Below are 27,786 nucleotides of genomic sequence, written 5' to 3'. Positions count from 1 at the left end.
TCAGCTCCTCCTGCTCTATAACACGCTGCCTGCAGCTTACATTGCATTTTCATGGTGACAGGTTCCCTTTAATGGTGGCACAACCCCTTTAACATATACATAAAAATAAGCAACCGAACCAGGAACCAGGTAAACCTACATCCTAATGATTTTACATACTTTACTTTACTTTACAAATTTACTATGATATAACTTACACAACTGCTGAAATACCAATCGGCCAGCCATATTCTCTTCTCTGCTTTTCTTCCTGGCATCTTTTGAGGCTTTCCAGTTTAATAAGAACTGCCTGGCCATTTCCTTGATTTCTCTACCATCCAGGATTTCTGTTGTAAAGAGTAGTGATGAGCGGCAGGGGTTATATTCGAATTCGTGATATTTCGCAAATATTTTGTAGAATATTCGTGATTTTTTTCCATCTGAAGTCATGATTCCTCCCTGCTTAAGTTGCTTGTGAGCCGATGACTGATTGGCCCACAAGCAAGAAGCAATCATGTGTTTAGATTGAAAATATATTTGAAATATTCGCGAATTCTCGAAGTGGCGATATTCAAGATAAAAATTTGCTTTTAGAATATTCGTGCTCAACACTAGTAAAGAGGTGTATCAGACTGACTTAGCGATAGTATACAGGTCCTTCTAAAAAAAAATAGCATATTGTGATAAAGTTCATTATTTTCTGTAATGTACTGATAAACATTAGACTTTCATATATTTTAGATTCATTACACACCAACTGAAGTAGTTCAAGCCTTTTATTGTTTTAATATTGATGATTTTGGCATACAGCTCATGAAAACCCAAAATTCCTATCTCAAAAAATTAGCATATTTCATCCGACCAATAAAAGAAAAGTGTTTTTAATACAAAAAAAGTCAACCTTCAAATAATTATGTTCAGTTATGCACTCAATACTTGATCGGGAATCCTTTTGCAGAAATCACTGCTTCAATGCGGCGTGGCATGGAGGCAATCAGCCTGTGGCACTGCTGAGGTGTTATGGAGGCCCAGGATGCTTCCATAGCGGCCTTAAGCTCATCCAGAGTGTTGGGTCTTGCGTCTCTCAACTTTCTCTTCCCAATATCCCACAGATTCTCTATGGGGTTCAGGTCAGGAGAGTTGGCAGGCCAATTGAGCACAGTAATACCATGGTCAGTAAACCATTTCCCAGTGGTTTTGGCACTGTGAGGAGGTGCCAGGTCGTGCTGAAAAATGAAATCTTCATCTCCATAAAGCTTTTCAGCAGATGGAAGCATGAAGTGCTCCAAAATCTCCTGATAGCTAGCTGCATTGACCCTGCCCTTGATAAAACACAGAGGACCAACACCAGCAGCTGACATGGCACCCCAGACCATCACTGACTGTGGGTACTTGACACTGGACTTCAGGCATTTTGTCATTTCCCTCTCCCCAGTCTTCCTCCAGACTCTGGCACCTTGATTTCCGAATGACATGCAAAATTTGCTTTCATCCGAAAAAAGTACTTTGGACCACTGAGCAACAGTCCAGTGCTGCTTCTCTGTAGCCCAGGTCAGGCGCTTCTGCCGCTGTTTCTGGTTCAAAAGTGGCTTGACCTGGGGAATGCGGCACCTGTAGCCCATTTCCTGCACACGCCTGTACACGGTGGTTCTGGATGTTTCTACTCCAGACTCAGTCCACTGCTTCTGCAAGTCCCCCAAGGTCTGGAATCGGTCCTTCTCCACAATCTTCCTCAGGGTCCGGTCACCTCTTCTCGTTGTGCAGCGTTTTCTGCCACACTTTTTCCTTCCCACAGACTTCCCACTGAGGTGCCTTGATACAGCACTCTGGGAACAGCCTATTCGTTCAGAAATTTCTTTCTGTGTCTTACCCTCTTGCTTGAGGGTGTCAATGATGGCCTTCTGGACAGCAGTCAGGTCGGCAGTCTTACCCATGATTGCGGTTTTTAGTAATGAACCAGGCTGGGAGTTTTTAAAAGCCTCAGGAATCTTTTGCAGGTGTTTAGAGTTAATTAGTTGATTCAGATGATTAGGTTAATAGCTTGTTTAGAGAACCTTTTCATGATATGCTAATTTTTTGAGATAGGAATTTGGGGTTTTCATGAGCTGTATGCCAAAATCATCAATATTAAAACAATAAAAGGCTTCAACTACTTCAGTTGTGTGTAATGAATCTAAAATATATGAAAGTCTAATGTTTATCAGTACATTACAGAAAATAATGAACTTTATCACAATATGCTGTATATATGCATTAGTAGATATCATCATTTAGTAAAAAGTGATAAAAAACAGAGATAATTAAAAAGTCTAAGGCCTCTTTCACACGAGCGTGATGGATTAGGTCCGGATGCGTTCAGGGTGCGTTTAGTGAAACTCGCACTATTTTGCAAGCAAGTTCAGTCAGTTTTGTCTGCGATTGCGTTCAGTTTTTTCCGCGCGGGTGGAATGCGTTTTGATGCATTTTTCACGCGCGTGATAAAAAAACGGAAGGTTTACAAACAACATCTCTTAGCAACCATCAGTGAAAAACGCATCGCACCTGCACTTGCTTGCGGATGCAATGCGTTATTCACACAGCCCCATTCACTTCTATAGAGCCAGGGCAGAAAACAAAAACGCAGAATATAGAACATGCTGCGATTTTCACGCAACGCAGAACTGATGCGTGAAAAACAACGCTCATGTACACAGCCCCATTGAAATGAATGGGTCAGGATTCAGTGTGGGTGCTATGCGTTCACGTTGCACATTGCACCCGCGCGGAAAACTCACTTGTGTGAAAGGGGCCCAAAGCATGTATTACACTGCCTGATTTTTCGGCAGATAATCGATAACGAATGCACGTTAGCTGTCATCGAGCAGTGTAATACTGCCGCCGATTACCCGATGAACGAGCAAGGAGCTTGATCATCAGGCAATCCAAATCTTTTAACTTGTTAAAAAATTATCGTGGTGTCTAATAATGATCTGCCACGACAAACCACTATGCAGCATAGGGATGAGTAATGGCATAGCGACCGCTCCTCCCCATTCTGCGGAGGAGATCGCTGCATGTAATAGCAGCGGTCTCCTCCGCTAGCGAGCAGACAATTGCTGGGAGGGAATGCTTCCCTCCCGACAATCATCTGCCACATTGGGCTGTGTAATACAGCCTTAAATACAAATTTAAGAGGACCAGTTAGAATGTCTCCTGCCCTATTTGCCTTGCATACAAAACACTTGTCTTTTATTAAGTGATGGCCTATCCTCAAGTCAGGCCATCACTTTGTGATGGGCAGGGATCCGATAACCCACATCCCCACCAATCAGCTGGTCAAAGGAAGCAACGCTGCAGTGAAAAGCTTAGTCCACTACAAAGTAGATGGCGCTGTCTTCTTCAGGGGCTGGGGCTATAGATGAACGACAGATCGGCAGAAGTACAGAGCATCAGTTCCCCCATAAAAAGGTGGACATCCACTTTGAAATTGGTTCCGGTCTGGAAAATAATCCCCCGTATGGAACCTGATCTTCTGGTAGAAAGCAATATTTATTGAATAACCCAGCTGCTTTTCCACAGAGGACAGTGAATAGGCGCTTCTCCAAAAAGAGGACTTCCTTCAGTCCCAGACAGCTGCTTTCTTGCAATTCTTTGCATGGAAAGTGTCCGTTTGCCTGAGGGACAGCAATACACATGTGCCTGCCATGTATACAGCATAATATACCTTGTATGCAAGGCAAGGGGAGGCCTAACAGCAAAGCACCTACTGTACATGCCAATATCATTTTATTATCAAAATTAATTTTCTATACTATCTAAAGAGCTTTCTACTAAAATAAGGGAGATTAAAATGTATACAATTACCCAGCGCCTTCGCAATGACTATCACATTGTCTCTATATTTTGGTTTCTGACAAATTGGATTTCCACTGAGATCCATCCTCCACAGCCGTGGCCATTTGCTCAGAATAAATTCCAGATCCTATAGAAAGAAGTAAAAGGCAGTCTACTAGGACAAGCTGTACATTTTCTATACATGAAAACAATGCATTTTATGGACAGGATAAGGGGCCCATACAAATTCAGCTAGTTCTCCCGACTCGCCCACACATATACAAGCTCAGTTCAGCTGAATGTGTACGTGTATTAAGTGGAGAGAGAGGAGAAAGCCATGGCCAAACACCTCTGTGGTGGCTTATCTCCTGGGAGAATAAGAGGATCGGGTGGAAATATTCATTTCATCTGTCGGGGGAGAGTTGGGAGCTCTCCATACATTTAGACTGTCATTGCCATTCTCAGGGGGTTCAGAAGACAATACACTAATGTGTATGGGGGCCTTAAGACCACCTGGTCTAAAAATGGCGTATTCCAGCCTGTCTCACTTCCCGAGTCAGTTCTGTCTCACACTTTGCACTCTCTGTGTAATAGCTGTCATAAGCACTTTACTGGAGCTGTCACCTACCCTGATATCAAGCAGCAGAGAGTCAATATCCTGGAAAGTCAGGAGTCAGTACGTGGGCAGACAGGCAGGTTAAGCATCCCTTTGCAGGAAATAAGAAAGCTAAGGAACCTTTTTGCTCAGGCACCCTCCCACTGAAGAAGGGGTCAGATATACATCAGGATTGCCAGCCACTAGCTGGAGCAAATTATGGTGCACGCGCGCTGGCATTCAATAGCAGAGAAAGAGAGGCCTAGCCGGCAAGTATGCCGCAGCCTGCATGGTGGGACAGAGCGGGCTTATTTTAAACAGCAGACACCCGAAGTAAATGTCTGTGATTGGGGATAATGCCGATCACAGACATTTAACCCCTCAGATGTCATGGTCAATTGTGACCACGGCATCTGAGAGGCTTTTCCTCAGGAACACTGTGCTCCCGAGGCACAAATGGGTCCCCTGTGAAGTGATCAAGGGAGCTGTTCATTCCTAGTGGTAGCCTTAAGACTTCTGAAGGCTACCACAGCATTAGTCTCTAGGAAGCCCTGCTGCAATGGTAATTCATTGCAGTCTATGGGACGACAGGTCTAACAATAGTGTGCTCAAGCCATCTAAGATAAGTTAATATAAGTGTAAAAAAAGGGGGGGGGGGAATTTAATTACCCCCTTTTCCCATAATAAAAATAAATAAACAATGAAAAAATTAAGATCAGTTGCATCCGCCACATCCCAAAATGCCCGAACTATTAAAATATAAACAAATTATCCTGTATAGCGGAAGCCATAATGGGAAAAAAATATCAAAATGGCCGATTCACCCTTTTTTTCCTTCGTTTTACTGCCCAAAAAATTTAATATAAAAAACACTCCAAAATAATATAAAAAAATATATAGATTGCCCAAAAAAAAAAGAAGCTCCATAGACGCAACTATAAAAAAGTTTTGCAGGTTAGAATATGGCGATGCAAAGGAAAACACACAAGAAACTATTAAAACACAAGAAAAACTACATAAGGGGTCATAGACACGAGTGTTTGTGCCCTGTGCCCATTCTGCGACCACAAATTGCGTTCAATGCCCGCCGTTTGCTGATGCAAACCCATTCGCTTGAAAGGGTCCACGATCCGCAAGATATGTTCCGCACCACCAAAAAAATTGAGGATTTTCTATTTTTTTTGCAGAGCGGATGCACAGACCGAAATCCAATGGAAACATCGCTGCAACATCGCTGACCCAAAATATGAAGGTAACAGGTCAGTTTTACCACATAGTAATACTCGTAAAACTGGCGGAATTGCATTTTTTTTCCAATTCCACCCCATTTGGAATTTTTTTCCAGCTTCCCACTTCATCGTATGCAACATTAAATGGTGATTCTTTAAATATTAAATGGTGCCTGCAAAATATGGTCGCTGCGAAAAACAAGCCTTCTTAAGGCTATCTAAAAACAAAAACGGAAAATCGCAAGGTCGGGAAGGGGTTAATTTGTTGGTTGAACCATTGAAACAATGGTTCAACCAACACCAGTGCCCCAGCCATCTTTTAGGTGAGTGTGGGGAATGTGTAATTCCGATGTTTGCTGGGCATAGTGTGTACATTATCTGTTTGGTTAAAGGTGTTGTCCGGGTTCAGCTCTGAACCCGGACACATCCCCGTTTTCACCCAGGCAGGCCCTCTGATATGAGTATCGGAGCATATCACGCTCCAATGCTGCACTGAATCGCGCAGGACCCAGTGACGTACCAGGCTCTCCATGGGTAGCGCTGCCCTAGCCTGTAAAACGGCTAGGGCAGCGCTAAAGCCCGCCCATTAGTGCCGATGAGGTCTCTGGGAACACTGCTAGGTGGAAGCCTCCGCCTAGCGCTGTAAAAGATATAAACAAAGAGTCCTTGCTCTGTGCGATGTAGCGCAGGGCAAGGGAAAGCATCAGAGCATTTCATGCTCCGATGCTCATATAAGAGGGCCTGGCTGGGTAAAAATCGGGATAAGTCCAGGTTCAGATCTGAACCCGGACAACCCCTTTAAGAGACACAGGACTACCTATTTTTGAGAACATTGGGACATTATTAAAATAAGACTGTGAGGGATAGGTCTAAACTCCCAATTTAACAACAAGCACTCTGCTAGATCTAACCACCAAAATTTAGGAAACAAATTATCCAAATGAGCCAAACTGTGTTTTCAAGTCTACGTCACTGTTCCCTGACCTCATTCCAATTTTCATAACACATAATCGTAAGGCCTTCATGTTTATTTTTGTGGTTTTTAGATTAATAATGTTCATCAGGGAAAGGAGAAAGTGATACATTAGAAAGAAATGCACAATTTGTAGCACCGGCCTTTAATAAATATATTGCTACTCTGAAGCATTTTTTTGCTAACTGCTACTCACTTGATAAATGACCCAGAACATGCTGGTCCCAGTGTATGTTTACCTTAGAATAGTCTAATCCTGGGGTGAAATATGATTACTTCTTTGGATACGCTCGGGTTGTTTATTGCCTTCCTGTCTCTAATAAAGTGCTCTCACCTTCCAGCCTTCCAATAACTATGACTAGAGGGACCAGCTCCTTTTCATGCAGCTTCTACTTGATAAATGATCATGTCACACCATCACTTAGAAGTTACAGAGAAATCGTAAGTCATACACGAGGGATGGAGCGCTGGCCGTAGCCTTCTCACTCTTGACGCTACCTATTTATGAACTTGCATCTGAACAATGGAACATCATTTTTATTGGAAATGTTTCTTAACTAGGACTTCAGACAGCAATTTGTCACCGGTTTGACTGCTTGTCATAATCTCTGTGGAAAAAGAAAATCTATCTTGTTCATCTTGGCTCTGACTAAGACATGGGGTGTATGAATTCATCTCTCTGATTATGCTCTTCCAATAATCAATACTGGGCAGAGGTTGAATACATTAAGGTCATAATGATGATAAATCCACTTGGAGGACGTTTTTAACTGCAAAAGCCTAAACAACCTTCAGGTATAAAATAAAATGGAGTCATTGTCTAGTTGTTTCAGGCTCTGTTCACAGTTATTTTCCAAACCAAACCATGAAAAAAGCCTAATAAAGGCTATTAAACAACAAGCTCGTGTAGAAAAGCCACCACAATACATGTTGTTGCTACCAGTAGTGAATGTCTATCCAAATAACCGTGAGTAACTGTACCACCCGGTGTGCAGAAGACCCTCACCACGCCCAAAGTCAGACAGGAGGGGGATTCAGTGGAGGTACACTTTAAGGACGCTGTCCACATGGACCTCTAGGCACTGAATGGTCAATCATCCACATTTTGGTGGTGGCACCACATTCTCTGAATACCTGCGCAATATGTCATGCAATGCTTCCATGACAAAAAAAACCTTGGTGCCTCCATATGAAATCAGAGGCACAGAGGTACACTATGGACACACTATTGGAGCCGTATTACAGATCTGAGGTAATATGGTAATAAGCCAGAGCCTAATAAATATATTTATGTGTACTACTAGTAGGCCCTTTACATAGGCAAACATGTATTTTTGATGGTGATATACAGAACATCTTATGAATGATATACATATCTAGACATTACTGGAAATTAGAGATGTACTAATGAATTCTGCCGATTTGAAATTCGGCCAAGATTTTCTAACAAAAAAATCTGATTGTAATCTCTTGTGATTCGTTTTGAGCGAATAACAGAAAGAGATAGAGAGAAAGAAAGAGAGACCCACGTGTAATACGCCACTGGAAAATCAGTGTGGAAATCAGTTCTCCTTATAAAAGGGAAGGAAAACTGAGAAAATTGCCCTAGTTAGCTGAGTGGCCTTTGTCGGGATTTTGGGAGTGCTCTTTCTCATTAGGGAATCAATCAGTATGAAGCACAGCTTGGTCAGTTCAACGGTAGCCCAGGGGAAAATCTGGTGGTAGCCTCAAACTGTTTAATCAGTGTTCAATTTTCTCTTCACTCGGTCTTCTTGTCCTTATGGAAGGAGAACTGACTTGTACGTCTCTTTTCTAGTGGAGTATTTTGTATCACTCTCTCTCTTTCAGTACTTTTGATTCGGGTAGAATCGACTTGTACTCAAATCATTTTTTATTTTTTATTTAATTCACTCATCATTACTTGAAATATGACCTTCTTAAAAACAGTCTAGCATATAAAGGACAATAATTGTTATAAAGCACATAATGCTGGTTTAGGGTACTTTCACACTTGCGGCAGGATGGATCCGACAGGCTGTTCACCCTGTCGAATCCGTCCTTCCGCTATTTCGCCGTGCCGCCAGACCGCCGCTCCGTCCCCATTGACTATAATGGGGACGGGGCGGCGCTCCGGCGCAGTACGGCAGTTCGCGGTCAGAGGCCGCCGGACTAAAAAGTTGGACATGCAGGACTTTTAGTCCGGCGGCCTTTCGCCGCGCACTTTTGTACTGCGCCGGAGCGCCGCCCCCGTCCCCATTATAGTCAATGGGGACGGAGCGGCGGGACGGCGAAATAGCGGAAGGACGGATCCGACAGGGTGAACAGCCTGTCGGATCCGTCCTGCCGCAAGTGTGAAAGTACCCTTACATAGCTAGTATAGTACAGTCCTGATCAAAAGTTTAAGACCACTTGAAAAATTGCAAAAAATCATATTTTACATTGTTGGATCTTAACAAGATTCCAAGTAGAGCTTCAACATGCAACAAGAAGAAATGGGAGTGAGACAAAACATTTTTTGAGCATTCAATTTAATGAAAACAACGATTAAACTGAAACAGGCTGTTTTTCAGCTGATCCAAATTTTAGGACCACATGCCTTTAAAAGGCCAAATCTGTGCAAAGATGTGGCTTCATTGTCATTTTCTGTCAGGTAGTCACACGTTGTGATGGCAAAGGCAAAAAAACTCTCCCTTTTTGAATGTGGTCGGGTTGTTGAACTGCATAAGCAGGGTCTCTCACAGTACGCCATCGCTGCTGAGGTGGGACGCAGTAAGACAGTCATTTGGAATTTCTTAAATGATCCTGAGGGTCATGGAACAAAAAAGTCAAGTGGAAGACCCCAAAAAATTTCATAAGCACTGAGCCGGAGGATCCAATTGGCTGTCCGTCAAGACACTGGACGATCCTCGACCCAAATTAAGGCCCTTACTGGTGCTGACTGCAGCCCCATAACCATCAGACGGCATCTGAGACTGAAGGGCTTCAAAAACTAAAAAACGTCTTCAAAGACCTCGTCTCCTTGAACGCCTCAGAACTGCTCGTTTGGACTTTGCAAGAGAGCACCAAACATGGGACATTTAAGGGTCCATTCACACGTCCGTTTTTTCTTTCCTGATCTGTTCCGTTTTTTGCGGAACAGATCAGGACCAGATCTGGACCCATTCATTTTCAATGGGTCCTGGAAAAAATCGGACAGCACAATGTGTGCTGTCCGTTTCCGTTGTTCCGTTCCGCATGTCCGTTTAAATATAAAACATGTCCTATTCTTGTCCGCAAAATTCGGATCCTGGTACAATACAAAGTCAATGGATCCGCAAAAAACGGAAGACATTCGGATGTCATTCTGTATGTCATCCGTTTTATGCGGAATCCGTTCCTGGAAACACATAACAAATTTTTTTTTTTTTCAATTTTTTTTCAAAGAAATCCAAACAACTTTATTTGATTATTGAACTTTATACAAGTTTCCGTTTTTTGCGGATCCGCAAAAAACGGATGACATACGGAAACATTTTCAGGAACAACGGATCCGCAAAAAACTGACCGAAAATCGGGATATAGGAAAATACTGACGTGTGAATGTAGCCTAAAGGTGGAAGAAAGTTTTATTCTCTGATGAGAAAAAAAATGAACCTTGATGGTCCTGATGGTTTCCAACATTACTGGCATGACAAGCAGATCCCACCTGAGATGTTTTCTACGCGCCACAGTGGAGGAGGCGCCATAATGGTCTGGGGTGCTTTTTCCTTCAGTGGAACAATGGAGCTTCAGGAAGTGCAGGGGCGTCAAACGGCCGCTGGCTATGTCCAGATGTTGCAGAGAGCATTCCTCATGACTGAGGGCCCTCGTCTGTGTGGTAACGACTGGGTTTTTCAACAGGACAACACTACAGTACACAATGCCCGCAGGACAAGGGACTTCTTCCAGGAGAATAACATCACTCTTTTGACCCATCCTGTGTGTTCCCCTGATCTAAATCCACTTGACCACTTTGGGGATGGATGGCAAGGGAAGTTTACAAAAATGGACAACAGTTCCAGACAGTAGATGGCCTTCGTGCGGCCGTCTTCACCACTTGGAGAAATGTTCCCACTCACCTCATGGAAACCCTTGCATCAAGCATGCCGAAACGAGTTTTGGAAGTGATAAACAATAACGGCGGAGCTACTCATTACTGAGTTCATGTTTGGAAGTTGGATTTCTGTTTTGGGGGGGTTTAGTTTTTTTTGGGAGGTGTGGTCCTAAACTTTTGATCAGCTGAAAAACACCCTGTTTTAGTTTAATCGTTGTTTTCATTAAATTGAATGCTCAAAAAATGTTTTGTCTCACTCCCATTTCTTCTTGTTGCATGTTGAAGCTCTACTTGGAACCTTGTTAAGATCCAGCCATGCTAAATATGATTTTTTGCCATTTTTCAAGTGGTCTTAAACTTTTGATCAGAACTGTATAAGAGAATATATTATTATGGTGCATAACACAGAGGTACATAGCTATAATAGGTGCTTGCGCAATATAGCCATTGGAAGGCTGGAGGCTTCTGAACGAGCATCTGTCATCTCTTCAACTCAGGCCACATGTGTGAAACAAGAATGACCCAGGGTCAAAATCCTCTCCACATTATCATGTCTTTCTATGTTGGAGAAATCACTAATTATATATACCTTAGTATATAATGCTCCCAGCAGCTGGACAATGTAAATATACCTATGATAATATGTAACCAAAAGTGTGCTAAAATACAATATTTTTCTAAACCAAAACTACAAACACTACATCATAAAAAGGACAAAAGGACAACAGTTACTATGATTTCCACACAGAAACAAATCTAAAAACCATACCTTAATATCGTTCAGATGATTGTCTACAGCCACAAGTTGGGTTATGTTCTCCAAAACTGCAAGTTCCTTCAGTTCATCAATATTGTTATTACTTATATTCAGTACAGAGAGAGCCTTCTGGAGAAAAAGCACAAAAACTAAATAAATGTAATTGCAGAAAGCAAATATATTTGTATTTGGGGGACTTAAAATAGCAATAAATGTAAAATAACTGAAGGTCTACTTCACACGAGCAACACAAGTCATAATCGCTATGATACATTTGTTTTCTAAAGGATCCAAAAAGATGCTGATGGATCTCGTTAAATCAAATGGGGTCTGCCAGGGTTCAGTTATTTTTTATGCCAAAACTAGCACTGCAGACTTTAATATTACTGTCAAAAACACTGGAAACCCAACCAAAATACAATGGATGAAAGAAACATTGGGCTTGCTGGACTTCAACACGCCTGATCCTTTGTTTTCACAGGAGATAAGCCTGATAGGTGTCTGGCAGTGGCTTTTCCCCTCACTCTCGTCCGAGCATGCATGTGTATGGGAAGGGGATGGGGGGGAACAGCTGTTGGTTTTACAAGGTTTCGGCTAGCGGATATTTATGGATTCACTGTTCTTTCACACAATTTAATTTCACGTAATAGAGAATGATATAACTAGCAAATTTAGTGGGAAAGAAGAGAAAGAATGTTCCAGCAGTACAGTGCTGTCACATTCCACAGAAGGGAGATGCCTCCTGCTTGTGAGAGAAATAGACCTAACTGTGCAGCTGAAACAGGGACTAATATGGCTAAAAATATATTAAGGAAGCCCAAAAAAAACCTATTCCTTCACAGTTATGATTGTACAAAGAAGCACAGCCGTTATGCAAACTATTTTTGAAAACTCAGGTATGCTTTTAAGTTCCAAAAGAATGTACAGTAGCAATGCCCAAAACAAGTCACAGGTATACATAACACACCTTTTCTTTTTAGGATATCACAGTCTACCGTATGGATATATCCCATATATATTATAATTGCCAGCTTGAGTGACTGAAAATAGAATACACTGATACTAACAGCTAAGGAATGAAGTGTCCTAGGATCAAACAGCAACTTCTCTCCAGGAGGAATCTTCTGGCTCTCAATATGCAGTTCTCTAAGTTCCTCAAGACCTTCCAGACCTTCAATGACAGTGAGATAATTCCCTCCTAAATACCTGTGGAGAAAAGAGCCCCATCTGAACACGTGCAATAGGAATGGACAATACAGGAGCTAATAGTAGTCTAGTTCTTCCAGCAACATAACACGTAACATCCCTGTGTGAACATAAACTACGTGGCAAGAAATGTTACCTTTTTGTTATGGTGTAAATTTAAAACGATATCTAGAAATATCCCAGAATCGTGAGAGCTGTAAATGTCATAAAATTACAAAAGGAGAGATGCTAACCCTTTTCCCTTTTTTAATACAATTACTTTGCTCTTGGTCTTCTGTTGCTTCTTTGCCTAGATGCAGTGGTAATGTTCCGCGCACACAGGTCACCACTGCAGCCAATCACTGGTTTCAGCAGTGACATCCTGTATATGCTGTGATTGGCTGTACGGTGGGTGACCAGACTGTATGGAACGTCACCACTGCAGTCAGGACAATGATGTCATTGCTGCAGGACCAGACTGCGGTGCGTGGAAGTGGCAGGGGAGAAAAGTGGTAAGCAAAAGTGGCTTCTTTTGTAATTTTAGACTATTTACAGCTGCTGCCCACTTTTTATTTAACTCAAACGAGCCCTTTGTGGTATAGTGGTACATATTAGGATACACATCATTTTTATACTGCATTTCTTCATAACAAAAAATATTTCCCACCATGTTTGGTGAGATAACACCAAACAATGCCGCACAAACCGCATATGTGAACATACCCTTACAGGCAGAATAAGTAGAAAATAGAGAAAAACTAGATAGTAGAAAACAAATATGAACAGTTATCAGAAACAAAAGGTGGAACTTACAGCTTTTCCAGTCGTTTCAGCCCGCTCAGGCTTTCTATGCAGGATATGTAGTTGTTCTGGAGGTACAGGTGAGTTAGAGATGTTAGGAATCCAAGACACCTTATTTCCCTAATGTTATTGTCATAAAGGTATAAGACTGTGAGATTTCTGCACGCAGACAGGTCATCCTGAAAAGACGGTAAAAATAAAGTTTATACCACTGGAGTACTGCTGCGCATGCACAGCACATATACAACTAGCTTAGGGAACTTTCACACTAGCGTTTTTATTTGACGGCATAGAGTTCCGTCCTAGGGGCTCTATACTGGAAAAGAACTGATCAGTTTTATCCTAATGCGTTCTGAATGGAGAGTAATCCGCTCAGGATGGATCAGGATGTCTTCAGTTCAGTCTTTTTGACTGATCAGGACGGAGATAATACCGCAGCATGCTGCGGTTTTATCTCCGGCCAAAAAAACTGAAGACTTGCCTGAATGCCGGATCCGGCATTTTTTTTTCCATAGGAATGTATGTGTCGGATCCAGCACTCAAAATACCGGAAAGCCGGATCCATCCTTCCAGTCTGCGCATGCACAGACAGAAAAAAAGGTGAAGAAAATAAATGTCAGATCTGTTTTTCTGGATGACACCGGAAAGAAAGAATCCGGTATTGCAACGCATTTTTCTGACTGATCAGGCATTTTTCAGACTGATCAGGATCCTGATGGTCTTACAAATGCCATCAGTTGGCATATGTTTTCCCGGATCCGGCAGGCAGTTGCGGCAGTTGCCGGATCACTCTGCCGCAAGTGTGAAAGTAGCCTTTCCCTCTTTGTTTCCTTGCCCAGTTTTCAGCCCATCATTATTCTTTGCAAATATCTTTCAGGTATATATCCGTGACCTGCCAGCCCCTAATACTTTATATTGACCCATTGAATGGTTGTTTTTGGCGTGTTGGTGTATACTATTTATTGGGCCTCTTTCATTGGTTTACTATTTCAGTTAGGCCTCATGCACACGACCGTTGTGTGCATCCGTGGCCGTTGTGCCGTTTTCCGTTTTTTTTCGCGGACCCATTGACTTTCAATGGGTCCGTGGAAAAATCGGAAAATGCACCGTTTTGCAGCCGAGGCCGTGATCCGTGTATCCTGTCCGTCAAAAAAATATGACCTGTCCTATTTTTTTGACGGACAACGGTTCACGGACCCATTCAAGTCAATGGGTCCGTGAAAGAACACGGATGCACACAAGATTGGCATCCGTGTCCGTGATCCGTGGCCGTAGGTTGCTTTCATACAGACGGATCCGAAGATCCGTCTGCATAAAAGCTTTTTCAGAGGTGAGTTTTCACTTCGTGAAAACTCAGATCCGACAGTATATTCTAACACAGAGGCGTTCCCATGGTGATGGGGACGCTTCAGGTTAGAATATACTGAAAAACTGTGTACATGACTGCCCCCTGCTGCCTGGCAGGTGCTGCCAGGCAGCAGGGGGCAGACCACCCCCCCCCCCTGTTTTTAACTCATTTGTGGCCAGTGCGGTCGCCCCCCCCCCCCCCTCCCTCCCCTGTAGTTAACTTCTTGGTAGCCAGCCCCCCCTCCCTCCCCTGTAGTTAACTAATTGGTGTCCAGTGGGCCCCCCCTCCGTCCGCTATAGATAACTCATTGGTGGCCAGTGGGCCCTCTCCCCTCCCTCCCCCTCCTAATTAAAATCGCCCCCTATCATTGGTGGCAGTGGTGAGTACCGATCGGAGTCCCAGTGTAATCGCTGGGGCTCCGATTGGTAACCATGGCAACCGGGACGCTACTGCAGTCCCGGTTGCCATGGTAGCTTAGCAATTTGTAGAAGCTTCATACTTACCTGAAGAGCAGCGATGTCTGTGACCGGCCGGGAGCTCCTCCTACTGGTAAGTGACAGGTCTGTGCTATAAGCAATGCGCCGCACAGACCTTTCACTTACCAGTAGGAGGAGCTCCCGGCCGGACACAGACATCGCAGCTCTTCAGGTAAGTATGAAGCTTCTACAAATTGCTAAGCTACCATGGCAACCGGGACTGCAGTAGCGTCCCGGTTGCCATGGTTACCGATCGGAGCCCCAGCGATTACACTGGGACTCAGATCGGTACTCACCACTGCCACCAATGATAGGGGGGCGATTTTAATTAGGAGGGGGAGGGAGGGGAGAGGGCCCACTGGCCACCAACGAGTTATCTACAGCGGAGGGAGGGGGGGCCCACTGGACACCAATGAGTTATCTATAGCGCACGGAGGGGGGGCCCACTGGCCACCAACGAGTTAACTACAGGGGAGGGAGGGGGGGGGGGGCCCACTGGACACCAACGAGTTTACTACAGGGGAGGGAGGGGGGGGGCGGCCGCACAGGGGAGGGAGGGGCCGGGGGGGGGGGGGCGGCCGCACTGGCCACCAATCAGTTAACTACAGGGGAGGGAGGGGGGGCGGCCGCACTGGCCACCAATGAGTTATAAACAGGGGGGGGGGTGGGGTCTGCCCCCTGCTGCCTGGCAGCACCTGCCAGGCAGCAGGGGGCAGTCATGTACACAGTTTTTCAGTATATTCTAACCTGAAGCGTCCCCATCACCATGGGAACGCCTCTGTGTTAGAATATACTGTCGGATCTGATTTTCACGATGTAGCTCATATCCGACAGTATATTCTAACATAGAGGCGTTCCCATGGTGATGGGGACGCTTCAAGTTAAAATATACCATCGGATTGGAGAAAACTCCAATCCGATGGTATAAAAGAACTCCAGACTTTACATTGAAAGTCAATGGGGACGGATCCATTTGAAATGGCACCATATTGTGTCAACATCAAACGGATCCGTCCCCATTGACTTGCATTGTAATTCAGGACGGATCCGTTTGGCTCACGGATCACGGATCACGGACCCCGTTTTTTCGGACCGTGAAAAAAAACTGTCGTGTGCATGAGGCCTAAAGGGAATCTGTCACTGCATATTAATCCAAATCACTCAGATGTGGGCTTGCCTGCTGAATTCAACGCATTTTGCCCCATCTCGATTGGTGGCCCCGTTGCAGGTAAATTCATGTTTTTATTTTATGCCAATGACCTGCTTGGTGCAACGAGGGTGTCCCTATTGCCCCTAAAGCTCTGCTCCCTTTACCTGGCTGACTGTGCTTCCCCTACAGCTTTGAGTCACAAGACCAGGCAGCGCTGACATAATCATGCCTGGACCTGAACTCCCATGCCTTCACATTTTCCTCAGCGCATGCGCAGTAAAGGTCTGAAGCTTGCCAGGTAGAAGGAATCTGTACTGCACCACACGAAGAAACTAACATCATCAGTGTATGTACAGTACAGATTCCTTCTGCCCAGCAAGATTCAGGGCTGTACTGCGTGTGTGCTGATCCTCAAGGCAAATGCGCAGGCAGAGTTCAGTGCCAGGCGTGATTACGTCAACACTATATTTGTGTACAATGCACAAATACATTATACTCCCATTATTAACAGCGCAATATATCCTGTTTAAAAGGCTTATAGTCTTTCCATGAAAGTATTACGTCCCCAGACGTAGCAGAAAAAACTCTTCTGACAGAGGTGAACAAGCCAAGGTGAAGCCACCAATTACCGCTTAAACTGTTCTTCAGCTATGCGGAATAGCGTGAAAGGTTAGCACGTCAATGTAATGTAATGTGAAGGCAGAGGGAAAGTTGATGTGTCATGGGAACGCGAGCCTGCAAGAGCTACACGGGTGCCGCTGCCCTCACACATGTATACTTGGATTACTTCTCACTGCACAATGGATGTTTTATGCTGATAACAAACGCCTCTTTCATTGTAATAAAAATCAACAAGCCCTGCCGGGCGGACATTAGGATCCATTCTTAGACTTTACAGATCATTTATAGTCATAGAGGAGTGTTTAATGTATGATCCTCATTGGAGATGCTTTGCAGAAAATATTAACAAATTGCTTAAAGGGAAAGTAATATATATACCGGTATATATACTGTATTTTCTGGACTATAAGACGCACCACACTATAAGATGCACTTAGCAAGTGGAGGAGGAAAATAAGAAAAAAATATATATTTTGTCAGACCTCAGCGGGAGCTCCATGTATGTGAAATTATAGTTACCATTGAACTCAGTGGAAGCTATGAAATTGAGATGCAGTGAATCTCTGTCAGGAACCAGCAGGACCCTGTCCTCACCGAGAGCTCCACTGCAGTTGCGTGGTCGGCCTCCATGGTGAGTATGAGAGACAGAGCGCACAAGAGGGTTGGACAATGAGGGAGGGAGAGAAAGAGATTGCGATTATATGACAGATATATGCAGGTGAAACTCGAAAAATTTGAATATCGTGCAAAAGTCCATTATTTCAGTAATGCAAATGAAAAGGAATTGTGTTAATGCAGCTTAAAATTTAGAATATTGCGAAAAGGTTCAATATTCTAGGCTCAAAGTGTCACACTCTAGTCAGCTAATTAATCCATACCCCCTGAGCAAAGGGGACCTCAAAATTGTGACTTTGGGGTTTTCATAAGCGGCAAGCCATAATCATCCTAATTATAACAACTAAAGGCTTGAAATATCTCGCTTTGCATGTAATGAGTCTCTCATATGTTAGGTTCACCTTTTAAGTTGCATTACTGAAATGGATGAACTTTGCACAATATTCTAATTTTTCGAGTTTCACCTGTAGATATGAAATAGATGATAGACAGATAGATAATGGATAGATACATATATACAGTTGTGTTCAAAATAATAGCAGTGTGTTTAAAAAAAGTGAATAAAGCTCAAAATCCTTCTAATAGATTTTATTTCCATACACACAAATGCATTGGGAACACTACACATTCTATTCCAAATCAAAACATGAAGAAAAATATATATTAAATTTGAGTTGTCCCTTTAAAAATAATTTGAAGAAAAGTGAATATTAGACTGTTAAAAAAAAGCAGTGTTTGTATTCTTCTTTACAAACTCATTCACTATATAAACTGAAAAATGTTTGAAGATTTTGCTTTCCTTTGAATCACTTCACTAATATTTAGTTGTATAACCGCTGTTTCTGAGAACTGCTGGACATCTGTGTTGCATGGAGTCAACCAACTTCTGGCCCCTGTGAACAGGAATTCTTCAGCCCAGGATGATTGGACTACATTCCACAGTTCTTCTCTATTTCTTGGTTTGGCCTCAGAAACTGCATTTTTGATGTCACCCCACCAGTTTTCTATTGGATTAAGATCCGGGGATTGGGCTGACCACTCCATAACGTCAATCTTGTTGGTCTGGAACCAAGATGTTGCACGTTTACTGGTTTGTTTGGGGTCGTTGTCTTGTTGGAACACCCATTTCAAGGGCATTTCCTCTTCAGCATAAGGCAGCATGACCTCGGCAAGTATTCTGATGTATTCAAACTGATCCATGATCCCTGGTATGAGATAAATAGGTCCAACACCTTAGTATGAGAAACATCCCCATATCACTTCACAGTGTACTGTGGCTTGTATTCAGTGTTTGGGGGTCGTCTGACAAACTGTCTCCGGCCACTAGACCCGAAAAGAACAATCTTACTTTCATCAGTCCACAAAATGTCTCTTTAGACCGGTCAATGAGCTCTTTGGTAAATTGTAACCTCTTCAGCACATGTCTTTTTTCAACAGTGGGACTTTGCGGGGGCTTCTTGCAGATAGCTTGGCTTCACATAGGTGTCTTCTAATTGTAACAGTACTCACAGGTAACTTTAGACCTTCTTTGATCTTCCTGGAGCTGATTGTTGGCCAAGTCCTTGCCATTTTGGCTATCCTTCTATCCATTCGAATGGTAGTTTTTCGCTTTCTTCCACGTCTTTCAGGTTTTGGTTGCCATTTTAAAGCATTTGCGATCATTTTAGCTGAGCAGCCTATCATTTTCTGCACTTCATTCTATGTTTTCCCCTCTCCAATCAACTTTGTAATCAAGGTACGCTGTTCTTCTGAACGACCCATTTTCCTCTGAATTTTAGAGAGAAATGCACTGTAACCAGCATGTACAACATTTGCTGCCTTCCTTCTTTAAATAAGGGCAATAATTGCCACCTGTTTTTCAAAGAATGAATGACCTCACTAATTTAACTCCACACTGCTATTATTTTGAATATGCCCCTTTCAATTAGTGATTTAATTACACAGAGTCAGCAGCATGCATGTCATGACTGTTGGGTCTGATGGATTTCTATTACTCTACTACACCTGCTAGTAAATTATTTGCCATGTAGAAATATAATTTGTACCACAAACAGTGATTGATCAGGGTTAGTGATGTCTGACTGCTATTATTTTGAACACAACTGTAGATAGATAGGTGATAGATAGATAGATAGATAGATAGATAGATAGATAGATAGATAGATAATTAAAGCACTTGAAAAAAGCTTCAGGTGGAAGCTGAAACATTGTATTTTTATGGATACAGAGGAATAAATCTATTATTTTCACATCCCTGGAGTTCTGTGACCCCTTCTACATGCTTTTTGGTACTATGTTATCAAGGTCTGGACTATGTGCACCATACTTTGAATACTTCACTACCTAGTGCTGCTGTCTCCTTCTTTTGCTTAGGCTACTTTCACACTTGCGGCAGAGTGATCCGGCAAGCAGTTCCGTCGCCAGAATCCTGATCAGCCAAAAAAATGCATTAAATTGCCGGATCCGTCTTTCCGGTGTCATCCGGTAAAACTGATCCGGAATACATTTTTTTCACCTTTTTGTCGGTTTGCGCAATCCGGCACTAATACATTCCTATGGAAGAAAAATGCCAGATCCGGCATTCAGGAAAGTCTTCAGTTTTTTGGGCCGGAGATAAAACCGTAGCATGCTGCCGTTTTATCTTTTGCCTGATCAGTCAAAATGACTGAACTGAAGACATCCGGATGCATCCTGAACAGATTACTCTCTATTCAGAATGCATGGGGATATGCCTGATCAGTTCTTTTCCGTTATAGAGCCCCTAGGACGGAAGTCAGTGCCGGAAAAGAAAAACGCTAGTGTAAAAGTACCCTTTGGCCTCATGCACACGACCGTTGTTTCATTCCGTGTCCGTTGTCCTGTTTTTCGTGATTTTCTGCAGACCCATTGACTTTCAATGGGTCTGTTGAAAACTCGGCTAATGCACCGTTTGTCATCCGCGTCCGTGATCCGTGGTTCCAGTCCGTCCAAAAAATATAACCTGTCCTATTTTTTTCACAGAAAATGGTTTGCGGACCCACTCAAGTCAATGGGACCGTGAAAAAACACGGAGGCACACAAGATTGTCATCCGCGTCCGCTTTTTTCCTATCATTTGCATGGCAAACTTGACTTAGACTTTTTTTTACTTTCCTTCATGTCTGGTGATCCTCCAAAAATAAAGGAAGACACACGGAAACAAAAATGGACACGGATCACGGAACCCCATTTTGCGGAACGGAACACAACAACGGTCGTGTGCATGAGGCCTTAGATGGATAGATAGATAGACGGAGAGATAGTGGGCTTAGTCAAATCCCTCGTACTTACAAGACAATCAATATGTTTATTAGAAAAATTCAGATGAGTGACTCTTTTCAGATACTGAGTGACGGTCTCATCTTTCCTGTTGCGGAGGTGATTGTTGGTCCGTGCGATGAGATCAACTGTCAGACGCACCATAATGACTTAGTAGAAACAAAGACTTGGAGATTGTGGATGTTGCTACGATATCTGGTTCATCATTGCCCTGAAACAACAAGAAAATAAAAATAAGAAATATGGGCACACCACTCATCCTCATGTGGGCACCACACGCTATCTTTTTGCTATCAGGCAATACATACACAGTCCCCTGATGGACCTGTGTCTTAAAGGGCATCTCTCATCAGATTTGCACCTATGACACTGGCTGATCTGTCACGCGTGTGCTTGGCAGCTGAAGACATCTGTGTTGGTCCCATGTTCATATGTGGCTGCATTGCTGAGATAAAAGTTGTAATATATGCAAATGAGCCTCTAGGAGCAATGAGGGTGTTGCTGTTACACCTAGAGGCTCTGCTCTCTCTGCAACTGTCTGCATTTCATTGACAGGGCCAAGCAGTGAAAACATCATCATGTCTGGTTCTGTCAATCAAAGTGCAGAGGGTGTGGCAGTTGCAGAGAGCGCAGAGCCTCTTGGTGTAATGGCAACGCCCCTGTTGCTCCCAGAGGCTCATTTGACTATACAGATGCAGCCATTAGGTTCCTCACTCCCCTGAAAAAACCCTTGGGCTCTCCCTCCGGGGAGAGCTCAAACTTATTATTGTTAAAGGGGTTGGACATTGAATCAGTACTTTACACAACATTGTAAGAGGCAGGGTAAAAATGAGTTTCCAAATATACTTTATTAAAAAAATATGTCTGCTAATCTTTTTACAATAAGGCCTCTTTCACACTTGCGCTGTCCGGATCCGGCGTGTACTCCACTTGCCGGAATTACACGCCGGATCCGGAAAAACGCAAGTGTACTGAAAGCATTTGAAGACGGATCCGTCTTCAAAATGTTTTCAGTGTTACTATGGCAGCCAGGACGCTATTAAAGTCCTGGTTGCCATAGTAGTAGTGGGGAGCAGGGGAGCAGTATACTTCCAGTCCGCACGGCTCCCGGGGCGCTCCAGAATGACGTCAGAGCGCCCCATGTGCATGGATGACGTGCCATGCGACCACGTGATCCATGCGCTTGGTGCGCCCTGACGTCACTCTGGAGCGCTCCGGGAGCCGCACAGACGGTAAGTATGCTGCTCCCCGCTCCCCACTACACTTTACCATGGCTGCCAGGACTTTAGCGTCCCGGCAGCCATGGTAACCATTCAGAAAAGGCTAAACATCGGATCCGGCAATGCGCCGAAACAACGTTTAGCTTAAGGCCGGATCCGGATCAATGCCTTTCAATGGGCATTAATTCCGGATCCGGCCTTGCGGCAAGTCTTCAGGATTTTTGGCCGGAGCAAAAAGTGCAGCATGCTGCGGTATTTTCTCCGGCCAAAAAACGTTCCGTTCCGGAACTGAAGACATCCTGATGCATCCTGAACGGATTTCACTCCATTCAGAATGCATTAGGATAAAACTGATCAGGATTCTTCCGGCATAGAGCCCCGACGACGGAACTCTATGCCGGAAGACAAGAACGCAGGTGTGAAAGAGCCCTAAGCTATGCTCCCTGAGCCCCGCTCTGCCGTGCAGCCAGTTTGTCCATGGCTGCACGCGACATGGAGGAGCTTTAGAGAAAGCTCGTCCATGCCTTTATTGTAACTGCACATGCGCTGCTTTTCCTAATCTGCTAAGAGCAGCGCATGTCCAGTCTGCCCCCCGGTGATCGCTCTGATTGGCTAATCTGTAGAGACTAGTCAATCACAGGATCCTAATGCCTGCTGAAAGGTTCTGATCCCCACAGTCCGTAACTGTGGGGATCAGAACCTTCTAAAAATGTGAGTATATATATAATATCCCCTCTCCCATAGGCTCCAGCTCCCATTGTGCCCCCCTAATTTCAGGATGGCTAGCGGCAGATCCCCCTCTCGCCCCGATCTGTTTCAGGATGGCTGGAGCGGTTAGCAGAGTGTCAGCTATAATATACAGCTCACACTCTGCTTGAAACGTCCGACACCGGTGTTGGCACGTTTAACCCCTTCCATGCTGTGGTCCATAGCGACTGCTATATGGAAGTGGTTAAGAGATGGAGGGAGCTCCCCCCCCCTCCACAATCGGGCGCTGCGCTGCTGTGGCAGCGTCCTGGTGGTTACCATAGCAACTGAACGCCTTCACAGGTATCCAGCTTGCCTTGGAGCCTGATCAGGCTTAGGCCTCATACACACGGCCATTGTTTTGGTCCCATTCACTTCAATGGGGCCGCAAAAGATGCGGACAGCACTCTGTGTGCTGTCTGCATCCGTTGCTCCGTTCCCTGGCCCCGCAAAAAATATAACATTTCCTATTTTTGTCCGTGCTTTGCGGACAAGAATAGGCAGTTATATTAAAGGCTGTCCGTGTCGTTCCGCAAATTGCGGAATGCACACGGACGCCATCCGTATTTTGCAGATCCGCGATTTGTGGACCGCAAAACACACAACGGTCGTGTGCATGTAGCCTTAGCGTGAATGACAATGCACTGCAGTACACTATACAGTGTACTGTAGTGTATTGTAAACCATCAGACCCACTGGATCTTCAAGAACCAAGTGGGTCTGGGTCCCAAAAAATATAATATATTGATTAAATATGTAAAAAATAAAATAAACTGCACATGTTTGGTATCATCGCGTCCGTAACAACCTGATCTATAAAAGGATCATGTTACTTTCCCCACACGGTGAACGTCATAAAAAGAAGAGAAAAACTATGAAATTTTTCCCACCTCACTTCCCAAAAAAGGTATTAAAAGTGATCAAAAAGTCAATGTACCCCAAAATAGTACCAATCAAACCGTCACCTCCTCCCGAAAAAAAAAAGAGCCCCTACATGAGACAATTGCCCAAAAAATGAAAAAAAATATGGGCTTCAGGCAATGAAGACACAAAAACATGTTTTTTTCCCAAAATGCTTTTATTGTGTAAAGCCAAAATAATAAAAAAAATAGACAAATTAGGTATCTCTGTGTCGGGAACGACTTGCTCTTTGAAAATATCACACTCTTTCACCAAAAGGTAAATGCCGTAAGAAAATAAAATAAAAAGTGTGCCAAAACAACCAATTTTATTGGTCTATTCGCCCAATAAAGTGTAATATTGAATGATCAAAAAATAGTATGTACCCAAAATTGGGACCAATTAAAATGCCAACTTTTCCCGCAAAAAATGAGCCCCTGCACAAGATGATCGGCAGAAAAAATATGTCTTTCAGAAAATGGAAACACAAATTTTATTATGTAATTATTATGTAAAACTGAAACAAACAAACAAAGTAGACATATTTGATATCACTGCGTCCGTAACAACCTGCTCTATAAAAAAAACACATGACCTACCCTGTCAGATGAACACTAAAAAAAAACTAAAAATACGGTAAAAACTGTTCCAGAACAGCCATTTATGGTTACCTTGCCTAACAAAAAGCGTAATATAAAGCAATCAAAAAATCATATGTACCCAAAAATGGTACCAATAAAAACATCAACCCCTCCTTCAAAAAATGGCCCCGTGCACAAGATGATTGGCGCAAAAAAGAAAAAGTATAGCTTTCAGAAAATGGTGACGCAGAAAAAAAACAAGATTTGTTTTGTTTGGCCAGGGATGTCATGTGACCACTCTAAAGATGCTTGCTGTGATGCATGCTGGGATTTTTACTTTCACTTTGAAGCTGCTCCGCCCACACAGCCTCTCATCTATGGGAGCATGCTATGCTGAACACATTAGAAAAATTATACATACACAGTATATCTCTCATTATACTAATACCTTGTGGCTTTAGTTATTATCTGGGGCCATTTTTTATTTTTTTTTATGCGCATGGTGGCCAACCCCTTTAAGCTCCATGCCGACACTGGTGTGGCAGCCTAGGTGAATGCCGGAGCACAGATTGGCGTACTCTCAGCTTCGGCTGAGGGTTGCCTTTTTGTCTCGGTCCATTGCAGGTGCCTTCTGGCACGGAGGGACTAAAAAAGGTTTATGGGGGCCCTTCTCTTATGGAGAGGGCCTGCGATAGACCGCAACCTAGTGCACGTTTTTGTGTGGCACGCTGCACGATTTTGTTTTAATTAGATTAGAATAGAGGTTATGTTTTAAGGTAGGGCTATACGGTATTTTCGATGAGACGAATTAGTACCTACTAGTAGTATTGGAATTCTCGGTGATTTCTAAGCGATATGGGCAGATTTATCATAAATATACACAAGAAAAGTGGAGAAGTGAAAAAAGTTGCACTTTTTAAACGCCAGTGGCGCAAAACAAATTCCGCAAGTGGAGTTTCTCTGCTGGCCCCAAAAAGGGGACGTTCTCCACAATGCTACCTTTCAGAATTTACAGCAGCGATAATTCACAACATGAAATCGGTACAAACTTTGGGCTCATGCACACGACCGTATGTATTTTGCGGTGCACAAAACATGGATCCGCAAAAAATACGGATGACGTCCGGGTTCATGTGAATTCTGTATTTTGCGGAATGGAACAGCTGTCCCTTAATAGAACAGTCCTATCCTTGTTTGTAATGTGGACAATAACAGGACGTGTTTTATTGTTTCGCGGAACGGAAATATGGATATACGGAAACGGAATGCACATGGAGTAACTTCCTTTTTTTGGGGCGGACCCACTGAAGAAAATGGTTCCGCACGGAAAGAAAATATGTTTGTGTGGATGAGCCCTTTAACTGATATTTAGTGGCTTATTTCTCAATATCAGAAGAGAAGAATGGACTAGACAGCCATTACAATGGACGTGCTCTGCCCAGAGAGGACACCGATGGGGGAGCAAGAAACGGGAGGAATTACAGCTCGCTGGAAGTATTAAAGAGGAGCTGTCACCTCTCCTGACATGTCAGTTTAGTTACTACTTGCATTCCCCATGTAATTACAATTCTGGAGCATCTATTCTTATGCCTCCATGTTGGGCCACCCCCTTACTATTCCTGCTCAAAGTTATGAATTAATTACTAGCAGCTTGCAGTGAAGGTCCAGATGGGTGTTACCAGTTGGGAGTGTGTCCCTGCACAGAAGACATTATCCAGTCAGTGCTGCCAGTGTCACCCCCCCCCCCCCCCTTCAGTGGGGGTGACATGACTGGGTGGCTTTGAGCGCGGATAGTGGCCGGGCATCTGTGGCTGGCACACTATTATAAGGGGCATCTGTGGCTGGCACACTTTTAAAGGGCAACTGTGGCTGGCACACTATTATTAGGGACATCTGCGGCTTGCACAGTATTATCGGGGGCAACTGTGGCTGGCACACTATTATTAGGGATATCTGTGGTTGGCACACTATTATTAGGGATATCTGTGGTTGGCACACTATTATTAGGGATATCTGTGGTTGGCACACTATTATAATGGGCATCTGTGTCTGGGTCACTATTACCAGGGGCATCTGTGGCTGGCACACTATTATCAGGGGCATATAATAGGTATAGGTAGGTACCTGTAAGTGGCACAGACTATTATGGGGGTATCCGTGGGTGTCACAATGTTAGAAGGGGCATGACTGGGTGGCAGACTGCTGGTAAAGGATTCTGCATCCCGCCCTGTATTGCACAAGGACCGCCCTCCCTGACTGAACCTGCACGTGCACATAATGAAGCAGCCGGTCATCCACATAACGGAGAAATACCCGTCTCCGGTCACTCACCTCCCGGAGCCCCTCCAGCCTCACGGTGCCCGCTCTGCTCCATGCGCTCTGTGTACACAACCCCGATCGGCGTGGGTTGCTATGGAGACAAATCTACTGCGCAGGCGCACAGCCAAACATCCCCTGCTGAGTGTGCCCTGGCTCCACTCACTGCATATCGAATGTACAGACCACACAGGCGGCCGGCGAAAGACATGCTGACATTTGTAGTGCCACTTTTATCAGCTGTTCTTATTGCTGGCGGCTATGCTGCGGATGGATAGATAGAGAGATAGATAATCTATATGGGCCAACCACATGATTTATTGGGTACAATCAGGATACATTTTTACTGGATCCAGAAGCCAGTTGTCTCAGGATAAGAACATGTCTGCTCTCTCTGACACATACAGCGCCACCCAGTCCATGTGTTGTGTCTGGTATTGCAGCTAAGCTCCATTTAAATGAATTTGCTGAGCTCCAGTACTAGACATAACACATGGACAGATGAGGCATCAGTAGACCACCAATTAGGGACTTGGTCCCTGGCGCCCCCCTCACAGCTCGCAGCCAGGTTCATAACGACCTTATGCCCCCCAGTGATCTCATGTTTTCAGAGATGACTTTAACTTATGTTCCTGGCCGGTGGCGAGACAGGTCTGAGAGGTGAGCCGCGGGACACCGTCCTGAATTCAACTGTGTCGCCATCCTACTGGGAGCACTATGGGGGCAATATTATTATTATTGTAGGCCCTGTAGGGCAATTATAACTACTAGGGGCACAATAGGAGGTATTATCACTGGGAGCATGATATATGGAACATTAATATTCCTAAAAGCACTATAGAGAGCATTAATAGTGGAGTATTATAAGAGCAGTATTATTACTGGGGCAGTATAGAGGACATTGTTATTATTGTGGCACTATGGGGGCAGTGGAGGGGGCATTGTTACAAATTGGGGAACTATAAGGGGGCTTTATGACTGATGAGTGCACTAGAGGTGGAGGCTTTAATTCTACTGGAGCCATATGGGAGCATATTACTAATGGGGCCACTATAAGGAGGCATTATTAGTACTGAGGTCATTATTAGTTTCTGCAGAATTTGGGGGTATTG

At 43.9% G+C, this 27,786-nt stretch overlaps 1 protein-coding gene across 3 annotated transcripts in view; it reads right to left on the bottom strand.

Annotated features, from left to right (window-relative positions):
- The window catches only part of PPP1R42 (protein phosphatase 1 regulatory subunit 42), a 37,128-nt gene extending 10,391 nt beyond the window's left edge, over nt 1-26,737 (bottom strand). For 2 of the 3 annotated variants that reach the window (XM_044295101.1, XM_044295103.1), the window contains exons 1-7: nt 26,690-26,737; nt 20,923-21,121; nt 13,417-13,583; nt 12,486-12,624; nt 11,431-11,547; nt 3,823-3,940; nt 198-326 (exon numbers count right to left, since the gene is read on the bottom strand). In XM_044295101.1, the coding sequence (XP_044151036.1) occupies nt 198-326; nt 3,823-3,940; nt 11,431-11,547; nt 12,486-12,624; nt 13,417-13,583; nt 20,923-21,054 (802 nt within the window). In that variant the 5' untranslated portion in view covers nt 21,055-21,121; nt 26,690-26,737. The remainder of the gene's footprint in view (nt 1-197; nt 327-3,822; nt 3,941-11,430; nt 11,548-12,485; nt 12,625-13,416; nt 13,584-20,922; nt 21,122-26,689) is intronic. The other variant, XM_044295102.1, reaches the window with a different exon arrangement.
- Nucleotides 26,738-27,786: the final 1,049 nt, after the last annotated feature.

Source organism: Bufo gargarizans, chromosome 5, assembly GCF_014858855.1.
Source record: "Bufo gargarizans isolate SCDJY-AF-19 chromosome 5, ASM1485885v1, whole genome shotgun sequence".
NCBI classification, from domain to species: Eukaryota; Metazoa; Chordata; class Amphibia; order Anura; family Bufonidae; genus Bufo; species Bufo gargarizans.
The sequence above is the reverse complement of the archived record's forward strand: the minus strand, read 5'-3'. Positions and strand labels throughout refer to the sequence as shown.